Source organism: Anolis carolinensis, chromosome 2, assembly GCF_035594765.1.
Source record: "Anolis carolinensis isolate JA03-04 chromosome 2, rAnoCar3.1.pri, whole genome shotgun sequence".
In the NCBI taxonomy this organism is placed as follows: domain Eukaryota; kingdom Metazoa; phylum Chordata; class Lepidosauria; order Squamata; family Dactyloidae; genus Anolis; species Anolis carolinensis.
The window spans coordinates 50,623,799-50,640,070 of NC_085842.1; the positions used below are offsets into that span (position 1 = coordinate 50,623,799).

The following is a 16,272-nucleotide window of genomic DNA, read 5'->3' on the forward strand; positions in this document are numbered from 1 at the left end:
TATATATTTCACTAAAATAATATTTGTATAGGATGTTATCGCATAATTTACAAACAGACATTGAGAATAGAAGCCATTTGAACTAGTGATGGGCACATTGATTGTGTTGCAGTTCAAATTTCAATTCAGCTGATTTCCAAAGTTCAACTATTTAAATTCAAATAATAAAAAAAGAAATCAAATATTCAAACATGTTTGAATGTGAGGTCACATATATTACCAAAGTGATAGTTCTCTGGACATTGTCCATGTTTTGTTTACAAACTGACTAGATCAATATGAAGCCACAAGAGAGGCAGCAGCTGTGAGAAATTAACTTGTAATAAATCTTGGTTTTAATTTTGAACCTAATTCATTTTTGATGCATGAGCCAGAGCTTAGAATTATTGAAGATTCACAATATGGACTGAGCAATTACAAATTTGATTCCCATCATAACTTTGGACATTGTTGATACAACATTGTTGCATCATTGGCAAAGGAAGACAACTCAGTTTTTTTTCAATACCATCAAAATAGCAACCTATTGCTAGAAGCATTTCCATTTTAAATCACACTGGATTGAACAGGAAGAAGTGATGCCAAGTACCAGCAAAACAATTAAAAACATTATTTCCATGATCATTTCCATACCTCATTTTTCACTGTACTCCTGCAATCAGTAAAAATGAAACTTTAGTATGAGTCCTGAAAAGATTTAGGGAAAATATCAGGCAATCATTAAGCTGGATATTTAAAATGTATTTCCATCTTCCTATAAACCTATATTTCCCAAGTATATAAAAGAACTGGTGCTTTATCTGTAAAAGTATATTATATAAACTGATACTTCTCCATCACATTTCCCACCCCATTGTCAAGTGTAACTATAAGCCTAATTTACCAGATAGATTTAGCCTTCTGCAGTATGTCTCACAGTGTATTTTCCCTTTGAACACAGTAGCGTTTAGACTTTTGAAAATACATGAGCATTTCTTATCTACCAGATGATGAGCCAGATTGGACCTCAGCAAGCCAGTATTTTGGAAGGTGACCTAAATTGTGCTATAGCTTCATTTCTTGGCAGTTTTCCAAAACAACCTGAATGCTATCAGAGAATAAATTTTATCCCTTCCGTAGAATATTCAGTTGCTTATCCTCCATGTGATTGTCAAGGATGTTCTTGCATATTCACTTGGCTTTTATCAGATCTTCTGCACTTACAGCTTAGTCCAGCAAGATGTGTCTGTAATTCTGCTGTTCATTTGCAATTCAGTTATGAAAAGGGTACTGTTCATACAATGTTATTTTTTGACAGGTTTGCTGCTTATTTACGAAAGAAAGGTTATATTCAGGCAGGATTTGGGGGTTGTAAGAATGTTTGACTTCTGAAAAGAGTCTTCTGCCACTGATTGGAACATTCTGGTTTATAATAAGTTCACAATACACATGATGGAACAGGATATTTCTTTGCTTAACATTGAGTACAAGCAGGGGGGAAATCCCTGCAAATCTCTGACACCTGTAGGGTCAATAGACTGGCTGATATATGGCTAAGAGCCACTGCTCAGTTGACCTGTAAAATCTGTATCAAATCTTGAGAACTGTGCCAAGTCCCTTGCTCATTTCATTTCATTAAATCAGGAAGCCTCCTTCAGTGTGCAGAAGCTTTTTCATTATGAAGCCATGGTTTTTCGACCCTCATCCTGTTGCATCCTTTATCGCTTAGGAAATAGTAGAGATTTCAGATGAAAGAATCTCTATTATTTCCTAAGTGAAAGAGTCATGCCATCTGCCTGATTCTAGACTTCAGATCTCCTAAACTTGACATACAGGTGAGAATTGCCTGTAAGAGTTAACATGAAGCTAAACAGCAATAGATGACATTTGCTCATCATATTTCCAAGGGGACTGCAATTTTGCAATTTTGAAAAATCTTTGAGTGATATTATTATTATTATTATTATTATTATTATTATTATTATTATTATTTTATTTCTATCCTGCTTTTTCTCCCATGGGTGGGATTCAAAGCAGCATACAACATATCAAATTCATGCAAATACCACAATACATAATCACTTAAAACATCATATAAAAAACCCAATTAACATATCAAATAAAGCAAATTAAAAACTTACAGCAAGCACCATTTAAAGATATCCATAACCTCCGGCCACTGAAGTTATTTGTCAAATATTATCAAAATATTTATCAGACTGGCAATGTCTATTATCTTTTGTCTGGGAAGGCCTGGCTCCACAGAAAGGTTTTAATTTGCAAATGAAAGGCCAGTAAGGAGGGGGCCGATTGTGCCTCATTAAGGAGGGAGTTCCAGAGCCGTGGAGGAACCACTGAATAGAATCAAAGAAGAATTTGAAATTCCAGCATGTCTCTGTCCCTTTTGTTGACTTTTTGCTTCTTATTACCCTTTGTACATATTTTGATGCCACTATGCCAGATTTTTATGCAATGTTTATATTGTTTTTTGGAAATTATTCAGAAGAGGGCATTCTGTCACTTTGTTGGAACATGTCTACCAACATGTTTGTGTTTCTTGTGATTGGAACTGCAATTTATGGTACACAAAAAGCTGAGATACAAATAAAGGAAAGGAAAACATTCTTCAAAGGTGAAACACCACCTGCTCATTACTTAGAACTTCAGTTAATTCTCATTCTATTTGCTTCATGGCTTAGATGTTCCATCCTTTCACTGCAGTTTAATTACTCAGACTGTGGATTAAATTACAACAGTTATATAGTAGTTCTATCTTGCCAAGTATGCAAAGAAGAAACAGTGCCCTGGGACAATATGTGTTGCTTTAGAAAAAAAATCCATTGATGATTACAGAGCCATCCCTGAAGGGAGGCATTCTATTTCTTCTGATCAGTAGAACAATGGTGGCAAACTTAGGCTCTACTACACTGGTTTTTGTTTCACTGCTTTCCTCTATGGAGCTCTGTGAGCCTTAGCTAGAAATGTGGCAATAAAAAGGACATCATTAAAATTAAAATCTGTGTTCATAGTTTGATCTTGTGTGGCAAATGAAAATTGTACTGTAAGTCCTGTCCCTGTACTTTACTTATTTATTTATTTGGTGGCTACTAGCCATGATGACTGTATGCGATCTCCATTTTCAAAGGCAGTATGCCTCTGAATAAATAAACAACAGTTGCTGGGGACTATGACTAGGAGAGACCTGCTGCAATGTAGCTTGTGGACTTTCCATCTGGTTGGCCGTTCTGGGAACAGAGAGAGGTCTTTGAACTGATTTAGAATGTTGTACACATGCTGCTGATAATATCCATAAATTTTTAAATGAAATATTGTTACATATATTTAAGTACAACCATTAAAGGATATAGCACATTGCAACAGAATTTAAAAGATTGGGAATTCAAATGGTTGTTTGAAGTCATTAGAAAAAAAAACTAACTCCTGGCAATTAAATTATCAAAAAGTAAATTCAATCTTGCTAATGCAGTCTGCAGTTTAGCTTCTAATGTCATTCATCAGTTCTCTATGAAGATGATGTTCTCAGGTTCAGGACAATTATGTATGATTTTATATCTGTCAGGCAGGAATGGGAAACATTTGGCATTCTAGGTGTTTTAGTCTATACCTATCAGCACCACCCAGCATAAATGAATAAAGGTTAAAAGATCATGAGAGTTGTAATCTACAATCTGTGAAAGTCCAAAAATTTCTCATCCTTGCACTGAGTGCACTAAGGTATTTCAAAAATGGCACTTCAAACTGGCCATGAAAACAGTCTGGAAACAAGTGCAAATAACAAAGCACTTGTGCAATAAGTTTAAATTACCCAATTCCACTTAACAAAGTAGCCCTTCTACTCTGATTCACTGAGATTTCTGGACCAGTTTCAGAGGAAGCTCAAAGTACTGTACATCAGAGAAATCTAACAAGAAGTTGTCAATAACTGGATGCAAAACACTTTTTTCTGTTGCCAGATTTGAGATTCTGGAAACAGAATGAAGGCACTGTGTACTTTTTCAAAGGCAGCTGGCTCCTTTTCAAAGAGGGCTGCTTCAGTACTTCTGTTAACCAAGGCATGTGATCGTTTGATAAAAAATTATTGAGGTGCCCCAGAATGGCATTAAAGGCATGCCTATACAATTTTTATATAACTGTCCTAAGTGTATTCATGCCCCAGAATGGCATTAAAGCATGCCAATATAATTTGTTTTATAACTGTCTTAGGTAAATATGTGTCAAATATTCATGCCAGCTGTCCTACATAAATATGCCAGAATAATGGGGTGTAGTTTAAGTGGTGTTGTTTACATAATGGAAATATGGTGTGTTCATAAGAACATATCTATAAATCAGTGGTTCTCAACCTGGGGTCCCCAGATGTTTTGGCCTTCAACTCCCAGATATCGTAACAGCTGGTAAACTGGCTGGGATTTCTGGGAGTTGTAGGCCAAAAACATCTGGGAACCCCAAGTTGAGAACCACTGCTATAAATGGACATCTTCAGTACAGAATCTCCTACAGGCATTCCTAACATATGGTGTTCAGGGGGTGGCTACAGGAGAGAGGATCTTCTCATTGGTTTATTAGCCTTCTGCAACAGTTTCCACAGACAGTCTTTCCTGGTTCTTTATTAAGTTAAAGCCTTCATAGAATCCTAGAATTGGAAGAGACCACCAGGACAATCCAGTACAATCCCCTACCATGCAGGAAAACACAACCAAAGTACCATTGACAGGTGGTCATCCAGCCTCTGCTTAAAAACCTACACAAAAGGAAACTCAACCATGCTCCCAGACAGCATATCCCATTGCCAAACAGCTGTTACTATCAGTAAGTTCTTCCTGATGTTCAGGCCGATGGAATCTCTTTTCCCGAAATTTGAATCCATTTCTATGTGTCCTAGTATCCAGAGCAGCAGGAAATTAGCTTGCTCCCTCCTCAATGTGACATCCTTTCAGATACTTAAACATGCCTATCATGTACCCCTCAACTTCTTTTCCAAGCTCACATTTTCCTTAATTTGTACAGTAAGGCAATTTAATAACCTTGTCAGCTTAAATTTATTTAATTTTGTATTTACAATCAATTGCTTCTTAGTTATGTAGACCACCCTGGGATTTTACTTAAGGATTCCATGAAATAATTAAAATAGGAGGTAACCACAAGAGGAATGTAATTCTTTGCTAGTTTCATTATTGAGGCAAGCAATAATGATAATGGGCTTTAAAGTTTTGTGGGTAATGCACAGATATCTGTAACAACATAGAACAACAATGTATGTGCATATACACTCTTGCATTACTCACAAGAAATATAACACGGATATAATTTCTACAACTTTGCCTGAGAGTAAATTACTTCAAAGTTACTTGAAGTAACTCACTCTCAGGCAGAGTTGTAGAAATTATATCCATGTTACATTTCTTGTGAATAATACAAGAGTGTGTACGCCATGCACACATACTTTAAAGTTTTGTGGCCAGGGAGTAAGACCGCCTCCCCACATGGTAATCCCTGCTGAAGTTGTTGACAGGGTCACACTCTTGGGTGTCATGTTAGCTGGGAATAGCATGTTGATAGTAACATTTTTTTTTTTTAAAAAAAAAGTGCATACGCTGTGGATCATGATTGTTCTGTGCAATTTTGATGGCTTTTACAAGCTTCGTTTGTAAAAAATGTTTATATAAAATATGTTTCCCCCCTTGCAGTGTATTTTGAGCAAATTAAACTGGTTTCTGAAAAGGGGGTTGTGTGTGTTTGCAAACCTTAATGTTTTGTGCACTTTAAAAAAAAGTCTTGAAATGCAAAAAGAAATACAGCAAATAGCCATTTTCTCAATGGAAAGTTGTAATCACTGTATTTTTACAAATCAGTCATATATTAGAGCAGACATCCTCCAACTGTGACCCTCCAACTGTTCCGGCCTCCAACTCCCAGAATTGCTGATCATTGAACAAGCTGGGTAGGGCTTCTGGAAGTTGGAGGCCAAAACAGCCGAAGGGCCGCAGTTTGAGAATGCCTGCATTAGAGAAATTATTTTTCCTTGCAACATGACACACCCAATAAGGATTATATGGCAGTGTAAACTCGTATAATACAGTTCAAAGCAGATAATGTGGATTTTTTGCTTTGATAATCTGGATTACAAGGGTCTCAGGGAGATAAAATGGGATGATGTGATGTATGGCACCTAGTGGGAAAGAGAGGATGTAAAAAGGGCATAAAATTAACCTCAAATTAAATCACATTCTTAAAATCATTTCTAAAATTACCCCTGGAAAATTATTCAAGTTATTCAAGTTTAGTACTCCTACTTGCATTATTCTCCTCCAGTAATATTGTTACTTTGCATAAGAGCAGAAACCCATGGGAAATCAAGAGTGTAACAATTAATACAGAACATCAAAGTGAGGTAGTAATAGATGCAACCTAGCAAAATATCATGGCATTTCAATTCTATTATCACAGGTATTCCTAAATTCCCTAAAGAGAAGATTGGCCCTATAGACGTAGAACATGGTGATGCAATGGTCTTGCGCTGTAATCCTCCCAAAGGAATTCCACCATTACGTATTTATTGGATGAATATTGGTGAGTACTTTCCTGTTGCTCTATGCATCATTTTAAATCAACCACTCCTTTAAAGATTTCCTATAATCTGAACTTAATTGAAATCATATATGTTCAGAAAAAAACATTTTCTGAGTGTAACATCATTCAAAAATGAACTTCTTTTTTTCTACAAAGAGTGAGTTAGGAAAATGCTAAATAAAATCAATGCAGTTTTTTAACTATTTGTTACTATTCTAGTCCATCTCAGCATAAGACAATAAAATATGAAAAGTTAGAGCTCCAACTAATCTTTTTTTTTTTAAAAAAAAAAGTGTGCAAGAGACAGATGAAAACTTGAACTAAAATGTGGGTGAGGAGAGGGAAACGTGAGAAGAATACAGTTCAGAAATGTGGGTATCAAATGTGATATTTGGGTCAGCGCCAAGGATCAAACTCAGGCTAAGGTTTATATTCCTTATTTCATACTAAAATATAGTAAAATAAAGACTGTTTCAGCTACAAATTTCTACTAAAACCCATGAAGGAGAATTGAAAAATTGTATTGAGAAGGCCTACTTATTTGTAGAAGCTAACATTTTAGTCAAGGCCAAGGAAATTATAACAATAATGAGATTCTTTTAAAAAATCTGGGAAATCTATTACCCCTGTTACGAACACATTGTTATAGTTCTCATTCAGTGTGACAGATCCTATCTTCTGGGGGAGTGGTAGGGGGATAAAGTACACTGTGGCTATCAAAACAGCAAATTAAAAACAGAATTTCATTATAGGATACAGATTAAAAGTGTAGATTCTGTGTGACAGCAACAGAGGGGATTTTGACAATGTTTATAATATAAGCCTGGTCTGAACCATTCTCTAAGGAATGTACAATTAAAATGACATACTCGTCATTGCAAATGTTCCATTATCTCTTCAGAATATTTATGTAGTCCAGGTTTCTAAGGATACCTTTTCTTTTGAGTGCTTGTAGGAGGAGGAGGAGGAACCTCCTTTTATTGTTTTGCAAAAATTGTTAAATATGTCATAGATTGTCTCAGACCTCAAGACTCTTTAAACATCAAAGAGTCATTTCCTTACCTGGGAGCAAGCTGTTGTTGGATTGGGAAGAGATCATTACCATATCATTATTACATTATTATTTTTCCTTTCTAGCTTTGCAACACATCCCACAAGATGAAAGGGTCTCCATGAGCCTTAAGGGAGATCTTTTCTTTGCAAATGTGGATGAGAATGACAGCCGGAGTGATTATTGCTGCTTTGCCTCATTTCCAAGGCTAAGGACTATTGTACAGAAAATGCCAATGACTCTGACAGTTACACGCTGTAAGTCTGGGAATCCCATCATCCCCTTTCCTCCTTTATTCTTCTGTTCCTTCCCCAACCTAATGGCTATCCCTAAGCCACCAGCTCCTCTGGAAGTCTTCCATGTATTTCTGATATAATGTTATTTCCTTTCCTGGAGAAAATATATGTTAATACATTTATTCCTGCAACATTATCCATAATCTGAGAGCTGAGACCAGATCTGCAGCTGTTGGCCTCCAGAACAGTTGTGTAGTTTGTGTTGATAACAAACCTAATCATCATGCATGTTGGAAATCAACCTCTTTTCAAAAGCCATCAGTTGGATCATTTCCCTTTTAGCACAAAAAAGCAAGTTCTTGGTCCTCTAAATCGCTTTGCTGCATTAGAGACATTTATTGCAATGTATGTCAGCAATAATCCTTCATGCTCCCCAGTACTGGATAGAAAATAGTACTGTAATTTTGTTTTCCAAGCAACACCCTTAAATCAAAATCATGAATGTGAAATCAGAATATAGGAAGTTTTTTTTTTACAGGCAAGATTCAATTGCTCTTTTGCTATGCTGCCTGCTAGCTTCAGTCCAATGGCAAAACATATACTGAAACCTTTTAACGTGTTGAAGAACTAAATATTTATTTGAAGTTGGCATCTGTAAAAAAATTATGCAGTAGAAAAATTAAAAGTGCAGTAGGAAGTAGGGGTTTGTGAATCTTGCAGTTAGGGCTTTAATCAGAAACAAGGTTAACTTTTTTCAAACAAACTGATGAGGAAAAGATAAAGAGGTAGAAGAAATACAAACAACGGTTACCTTTCAGTCTTTATAATTTTATATTAATAGTATATTATTGGTACCAACTATCTGGCTGATCCATCTGTGACTGAGTACCTCTTCACACAACCCTTTCAGACATACTGGTGTACAATAATGCCCCACTTTTTCGTTACAGTATTTTGTTTATCATTGTTGCCATTATCCCCTTTATGTAAGAGGCCTTAAAAATTACCTCTATTTTTATCTTAAAAAGAAACCTTATAATTTAATTGTTATGGGCTGATAGGTAATGCTTAACCACGATGTAGGAAAACTTTCCATTCTGTCTGTGAATTGTACTTGTGCTATTTTTTTTTTGGGGGGGGGGTGATGGTGGCGGAATCAGTTACAGTGTTTTAGTTATCTTAGGGGGTGGTGAAGGGTCTTGGAGTAATGCACATAGCTAAGGGCACATGACATGGGATGGGCAAAGAACCAATGTGTGACAATTTATGCCAGTGTGAACATTTTCTCCATAAGTGGAATCAGCAGAGCTTACTTGTATGCATGTCTCTTCAAAGTGTAGCAGCTTTCCTGCCTCAGAAGCACAGCTCAGTTTTGAGCTCTTATATCTGATCGCCAAATTGAAATAACAGCGGTGGGTCAGTTAGGAGTTCTCCAAGGGCCACAGCCAGGCTGTGGAAAGAGCTCCCCATCTCACAATTCTGTGCACTTATTATTTATGGCCATATAGTATAAAGGTGCATTTACCATTCCAGTCTTTTTTTCTCAGATCCACTGAGATTCAGAAAACCACAAATAACACAAAGATTTACTAAAGATACTATGGTAAACTAATATTGGCTGTGTTTGAATTGAATGTATGCCTAGCCAAAAAAGATAGAAGCAAAATTGAGAACCTAGCTGAAGTAAATTACCCAAATTGGAATGTGGAGAGTTTTTAAACTACTTGTGGAATCTTAACTAGTTTTTTTTTTTTTGGGGGGGGGGGGGAAGGATGTCTCTTCTTCATTTGCTTTGTTTTAAAATTGTCTTGTTAAAAATTCTCAGAATTCCTTCAGCTATAATCTAAGACACAATTACGAGGAAGGAAACCTGATTGAACTCACAAGGAACTCACTGAAAAGACATGACTATGGTTGTATTGGTAGATATTTTGCTTAAGCAGATGATTGTGCTATCAAAATGTTTCTTTAGGCAAAATTTGGTAGACTAAAACAACATTTGGTAGTTTAACTACAATGAAGCTAAACTAACCTATTTAATAATATGGCATATGACTTAAACATGTCATAGACTGGTAATTTTATTATAGTGAGTTCAAAACTATAATTACATAGTAAAAGGAAAACAATATATGAAGACATTTAGTGTCAGCTTAAATTGTGAATTTCACTGAAAAATCACAGAGAAGCAGTTTAAACTGTCACAGTTCTCTACACAAAACTACCAATCACAAATGCAATGATTGGCTAACACAATGCTACTGTCATGCAAGTCTATTAAAACCATAATATCAGTGTGACTGTATCTATATGTAGTTTGGTATCCTGATCAATATATCTCCATGAAATTGTGGGCAGGTGTAAGGATAATGGGAAACTGTCTGAATGAACTGAAGGAGGAATTCCATCAGCAGTGGTCAATTTCAGGCTCACTTAAATTTTCTGAATTTTTGTTTACATTGTGTGCACATCAGTTCATTCTCACTATGCATGCTGACATTACATGAAGGATGGACAACTTTATGGCACATTGGCGATATCTCCAGATGACGTTGACCATTGGAAGTTGCCCACCCCTGCATTACATGTTTATGTTGATAATGATACTGCAATTTGTTTTGAGGCAATAATGTGATCATAATTTGGGGAACACAAAATGGCTTATTTCATTTGGTTTTACCCAAATGGCATTTTTCCTTAGGGGCATCCAAAACCATTTGCAAGGAAAAGCCAAATTGAGGAGGACAAACATGATTTGGGACAGGAGGGACAGAAAAGCCAACCTACAAATGGCTTTGCAGCCTGATAATATGAAATCCTTATGCAGTTTGATTTTTCCATCAGGTCTTTAAAAAATTCACCATCATTCATATTTCCATTTGGTGTCCATTTTTTTGTTTATTTCAGCAAGGTATACTAATGATTCCAGTTCATCTAGTGATCCTAAGGGTAAGTTATCATTATTTAGCATTTGAGTCTACCATGTCTATAATGTGAGTTTCAACAAAAAAAGTCTCTGAACTGTTGAAATAAGAATTACCATAGATGTCAAGGTTTTGAGAAGGTTATTTCTCTTAGAACAGACAATCATGCAATCTATTCTATCACCACCAAAAATGCTTCACAAAAGCCTCCCAAACAGATCTTAAACCATGTGAAATCCCATTATGCTCAATAGTTTTTTTTAGACACTCTACATCATCAGGCATGAAAAGATTTGAAGATCTTCATGACATCCCAAACATGCACTTCAAAGAATAGCAGGGAAACGACAATTTGCTTCCTGTTCCTATTCACCTTGGAGGTCAAGGAAAGTGGAGGGGGGCTGAATGTTATTTGACCTCACCAAGTGCAGTGTGTTGTCTATTTATTCCCTTACCACTGCACTATGTTGGCTGTAATCCCTATAGACCTCTTGCATTTAGCGTGCTTAGGTTTGGAAGGTGAGGAAAGGCTCTTCCCTCATATTCTATATTCCAACTGCCAGTGCTGACACCTTGGAAGGAGGGAGGAACAAGCAGTCATAGCTCCATCATGCCAGCTAGTGAAAGACATTTCCTCCATGCCAACTGCCACTGCCCTGATATTAGAGTGTAGACTATATCTGCTGGACTTAATACCCTGCTTTTAATCTTCCTTGTGTTTAGCTACACTATAGAATAAATGCAGTTTGACTACATTTAACCCCCATGGCTCAATGTTGTGGAACCATGGGAGTTGTTGTTTTATAAGGTTTGTAGCCTTTTCTGCTGAAGAGGCTGGTGGACTTAGTTCCTCACCTAAGTACAGATTCCATAGCCATAGCAATTACTGTAGTGTGAAGCTGCATTAATTCTGTAATACAGATGCACCCCATGTATGTTGTGTTTTATTTAGATTGTAAGTCAGGGAGCACGGAACATCAATGTTTGGCCAAAGAGTGGGATATAAATAATCTAAATAAATAAAAAATGGTTCCACTTTTTAGAAAAATTCTTTCTATTGTATCACACACACAGTTTCTTCAACCTCATAAACTGTAGATCAAATCTTATTCCTTTCTCTCTTGTGTCTAAAGATACTTTCACCCTCTGAAAATGAGCTGGGACTGTTGGTTTGCCATAGTGGCTACTGGCTTCTATTTCAGTGAAGCCAGAATCTCCTGGGGGAGTTAATCTAAAAAAACCAGTAAAGATTCTGTCCAAGGTGCTGAACGTTCTCCTCCAAATTGGTTCAGTTCTTTGTTGAGTTTCTCTAATGTTCAGATTACAACCCAAAATGAATTCACTAATGCACCAATCACTTCTTCCTTTTTAAAAACATTGGAATATTTTATTCCCAATACAACTATGTAATTTTGTCTTGCTCCCCAACTCCACCACTATTCAACTGGAGAAAGCGACTACATATAGGCAAATCAATATGGCAGGGAATGTTACTTGCTACCTCTCCTTCCCACTTCACTTTGTTTTCCTTGAGCAGTTGTTTTCCTATGGAATTCCCTCAACCCAGTCCATAGAAAAATAGATACACATGTAACACCTAATATTATTTCTTTCATTGTTGCTTGCCTAGATTTGTAGAACTGGTGACAGTTGAAGATAAACATGTGTGGTGTTAGACATCTCATGTGCATTACAGGACTTGAACATGACGGATATTCACTGAATCCCTAATATTTATCCAGAATGCAGATCAAAATTGTACATTCTGATATTCATTGTTTGAATACTTGGATGTGGATATTCCTGATGCATAACTGAAAATATGTGAGAAATATGTTGGATTTTTTATAGTTTATTCCAGATCACATTAGAAAAAGTTGAGCCCTTGTTTCAAGACCTTTGAAATTATATTTTTCCTCCTTGCAGCAAATTTATTCAAGGAAAGGAAACCAAAACTAGTTATTCCTGAATCTTCTGACCGCCAATCAAAAGTGACTATCATGAAAGGAACTGATCTGCTTTTAGAATGCATTGCTGAAGGACTGTGAGTATGCCTGTTGTATAACTTCCATTACAAATCTGTCCAGGGAAAGATAAGCTGAGGTGGCAATTGTCAAATAATGTTTGAATATATGTATTTATTTTCTCAAGGATTTTCCATTCAATAGGATTAAATCCCTAACATGTAATTCTGATGAAACAACCTGCCTCAAGTGGGGACATTAAAAGGAGTATAGGTGGGCAGATGAAAGCAAACATTGGTGGCTGAATAGTACATCAACTTTTCAAAGCTGAAATGCATATTTATGGTGTTCCAGCTGTTTTGGACAGAAAGTGCTATCATCTCTCATCATTGAAATTCTGAAATTCTGATGAATATTGCAGTCTGATAAATTCTCAAAGGTAACAAGTTTGCCGTCCCCAGTTTTACAAAAGTGATGCCTTTGATTTCCATTTCATGCCCCAAATGGCTATGGGTTGCATTTTGCTTTTCAATATCTTGCAATAAGGAACTAACATGAATGAAATTAATGAAAAAGAAATGGCTTGTGATGAAGAAAAATTCCAATAAAATGGTCAAATACCTACAGTTTTATCACTGGAAAGAGATCTGGTTTACCTGACTGTAGATTAGTTTCTGAGCTCCAAACAATAGTAATTTAGTTCTGCTCAACGTATTAGCAAAGGTTTTCACGGCCAGGATCAATGGGGTGTTGTATGGTTTCAGGGCTGTATTGCCATGTTCTAGCAGCATTTTCTCCTAATGTTACACCCGCATCTGTGGCTGGCATCTTCAGAGGATCCTCTGACGAAGCAAGCCACAGATGAAGGTGAACCGTCTTGAGAAAATGCTGTTAGAACACAGCCATGCAGCCTGGAAACCACACAACACCCCAATTCTGCTCACTTTGTTTCCAAGCAATTACAACATTAAACCTATAATCTTTCTCAACAGTGTGTTTATTAGTCTGACTGAAATCAATGAACTCATGTGTAACTATAATGAGACATGCAGTCCAAGAGTGTGGTAACCACCATTTCAAGTGTAATGAATATGAAAATTGGAAGACTATTGCTGATTTGTGTCTGTAGGCAGTAGATGGTAATTGGTTTCATTGTAGGGAATGTTTGCATTTTAGTACAGTAAACAATTTTATTCCTTTTTATTCTTGTTTTAGTTTGCAAAACATAGGTTTCTAAATTTTCTTCCCTAACTGATAGATTGAGTTTTCTATTGTTTTGCAGGTGTTGATAGAGTTATTGCCAAAACAGCAAAAAAAGAATACACGTGTTTTCAATTTTGAAGTGTGTACACTTATCTTCAGCTTTACAAAACTTACATATTCCCTTTAAGAACCAAAGGAGTCCTTTCTAGAGCTGAAGCTTCAGAAAAAGTCCAAAGCTAATGTTTCCTAATGAAAATAGATTCCACTTATACCATAAACATTCTGGTTTAAAATAACAATGTTGTTTAAGTCAATTAAAAAATTAAATAAATATACATAACCTGAAGCTGAAAGTAACCTGGATCTTGGCACATTGCCATCCTAACAGATGGACACAAGAGTAAACAGACACAACTCTGGCCTATGTGTACCATGTACAGTGTTGGCATCAGGAAAGCCAGCTGGGAATGTTAAGTTAGCAGCCTGCCCTGAACTTCTGTCTCTCTTGTTATGAGAGTGCCCCATTAATTCTGCAAAACACAAAGTCGCTTTTATATTCAGTTGCCTAGAGAATTGGCTCTGGCTGGGCAGACACAGAATTGATTAGTGTCATCACAGTGAAAACTTTAAGCCCATTTATGCCTGTGAAAGGCATTATGGTATGGGTTGAAGCATGCATCTGTACAATTTTTTCAGTGGTATTCCCACTCATTTCTTAATCTGTTTTTTATAATAAAATATCCTTCACTCATTGTTGAGTCCTTTAATGAAGAGACAACACATGTTCCAAGAAATGCAATGTTCCCATCTGTGGCTGTGTACATAGAGAAGTGATTTATTGGTGCCAAGTATATAATAAAACAAAGATAAATGCATATACATTGAAATGCATAAATGTCTGGTTGTTTAACAAAATAAAAGACAAGAATAATAGGTTTTTAACATAAATCTTTTATCTTCTTTTTTGCTTCACCATAGTCCAACACCACATCTAAACTGGGCAAGAGTTGATGGAGTCACAGTTCACAGAGGAAGCATTGAGAATTATGGGAAACTGTTGAAGATAGAACAAGTCACTGCTGAAGATGCAGGCATTTATGAGTGCATTGCAAGGAATGCTTTGGGAGAAACAAGACATGAGTTCCATGTTGGTGTTGAAGGTACTGTGGTTACATTGAGGATTGTTTGTATTTGACAGGTTGTTATGTGCTTTCAAGTCATTTCTGATTTATGTCAATCATATCATAGGGTTTTCTTGGCAAGATTTAGTCAGAGGAGGCTTGCCACTGTTTTCTTCTAAGAATGAGAGAGAGATTGTGTCTTGCCCATTGTACTCCCATAGGTTTTCTTGACTGGGGCCCCTACTACACTGCCATATAATCTAGATCAGGGGTCCCCAAACTTTTTAATCAGGGGGCCAGGCCAGTTCATGGTCCCTCAGACTGTTGGAGGGCTGGACTATAGTTTTTAAAAAACTGAACAAATTCCTATGTAGTGCACACTGCACATATCTTATTTTGAAGTAAAAAAAACAAAACAAAACAAAACAAACAAAACAGGAATAAATACAGCCTCAATGTTAATCATAATCATATCATAATAAAAATAATAAAGAGGGTTGGAAGAGACCCCTTGGGCCATTAGTCCAACCTCTTTCTGCCTTTGTGACCAAAGCACTAGAAAAGCACCGCTTAATAATTAATAATTAATAAAATAATAATTAAAATACCATCATAAACAAGAAAAGCTTTGGAAGGCACGCACCTTCCTCGGTGGAGGAGGAGAGAGCTGCCACTGCGGGGGCCAGATACATGGCTTTGATGAGCCGCATGTGGCCCCCGGACCTTAGTTTGGGGACCTCTGATCTAGATTATCAAAGCAGAGAATCCACATTATCTGCTTTCAACTGGAGTATATGAGTCAACACTGTCATATAATCCAGTTCAATCAGATAATCTGGATTTTATATGGCAGTGTAGAAGGGGCCTGAGCAAGAATTTGAAAATCCACGTAGCTACACCACACTAGTGTATTATATATTTACGACTGAATTCCAGTTGTTAATCCCAACTCGAATAGATCCACTGTATCAATAGAACTTACATAAATTTAGATTTACCAATTTCTCATTGATTCAATGACATAGTGCACTTGGAATTAATAATTGGGTTTAGGTCTGTACAAAATTAGTTGTTCAGTCACTGATATTATTGTCTACATACCAAAATCTGAATCACCTGTCAGCTATATAGTGTATCTGTTAAATTTTGCCATTCCTTCAATTTTTGGAGAATATTAAGCATCTTGATGTTTAAATGCATTCC

At 36.4% G+C, this 16,272-nt stretch overlaps 1 protein-coding gene across 7 annotated transcripts in view; it reads left to right on the top strand.

The window, feature by feature from the left end:
• chl1 (cell adhesion molecule L1 like) overlaps positions 1-16,272 on the top strand; it is a 305,075-nt gene that overhangs the window by 223,570 nt on the left and 65,233 nt on the right. For 6 of the 7 annotated variants that reach the window (XM_016991664.2, XM_062969716.1, XM_008105361.3 and 3 more), the window contains 5 exons: positions 6,448-6,570; positions 7,708-7,878; positions 10,765-10,806; positions 12,708-12,825; positions 14,927-15,108. In XM_016991664.2, the coding sequence (XP_016847153.2) occupies positions 6,448-6,570; positions 7,708-7,878; positions 10,765-10,806; positions 12,708-12,825; positions 14,927-15,108 (636 nt within the window). The remainder of the gene's footprint in view (positions 1-6,447; positions 6,571-7,707; positions 7,879-10,764; positions 10,807-12,707; positions 12,826-14,926; positions 15,109-16,272) is intronic. The other variant, XM_008105360.3, reaches the window with a different exon arrangement.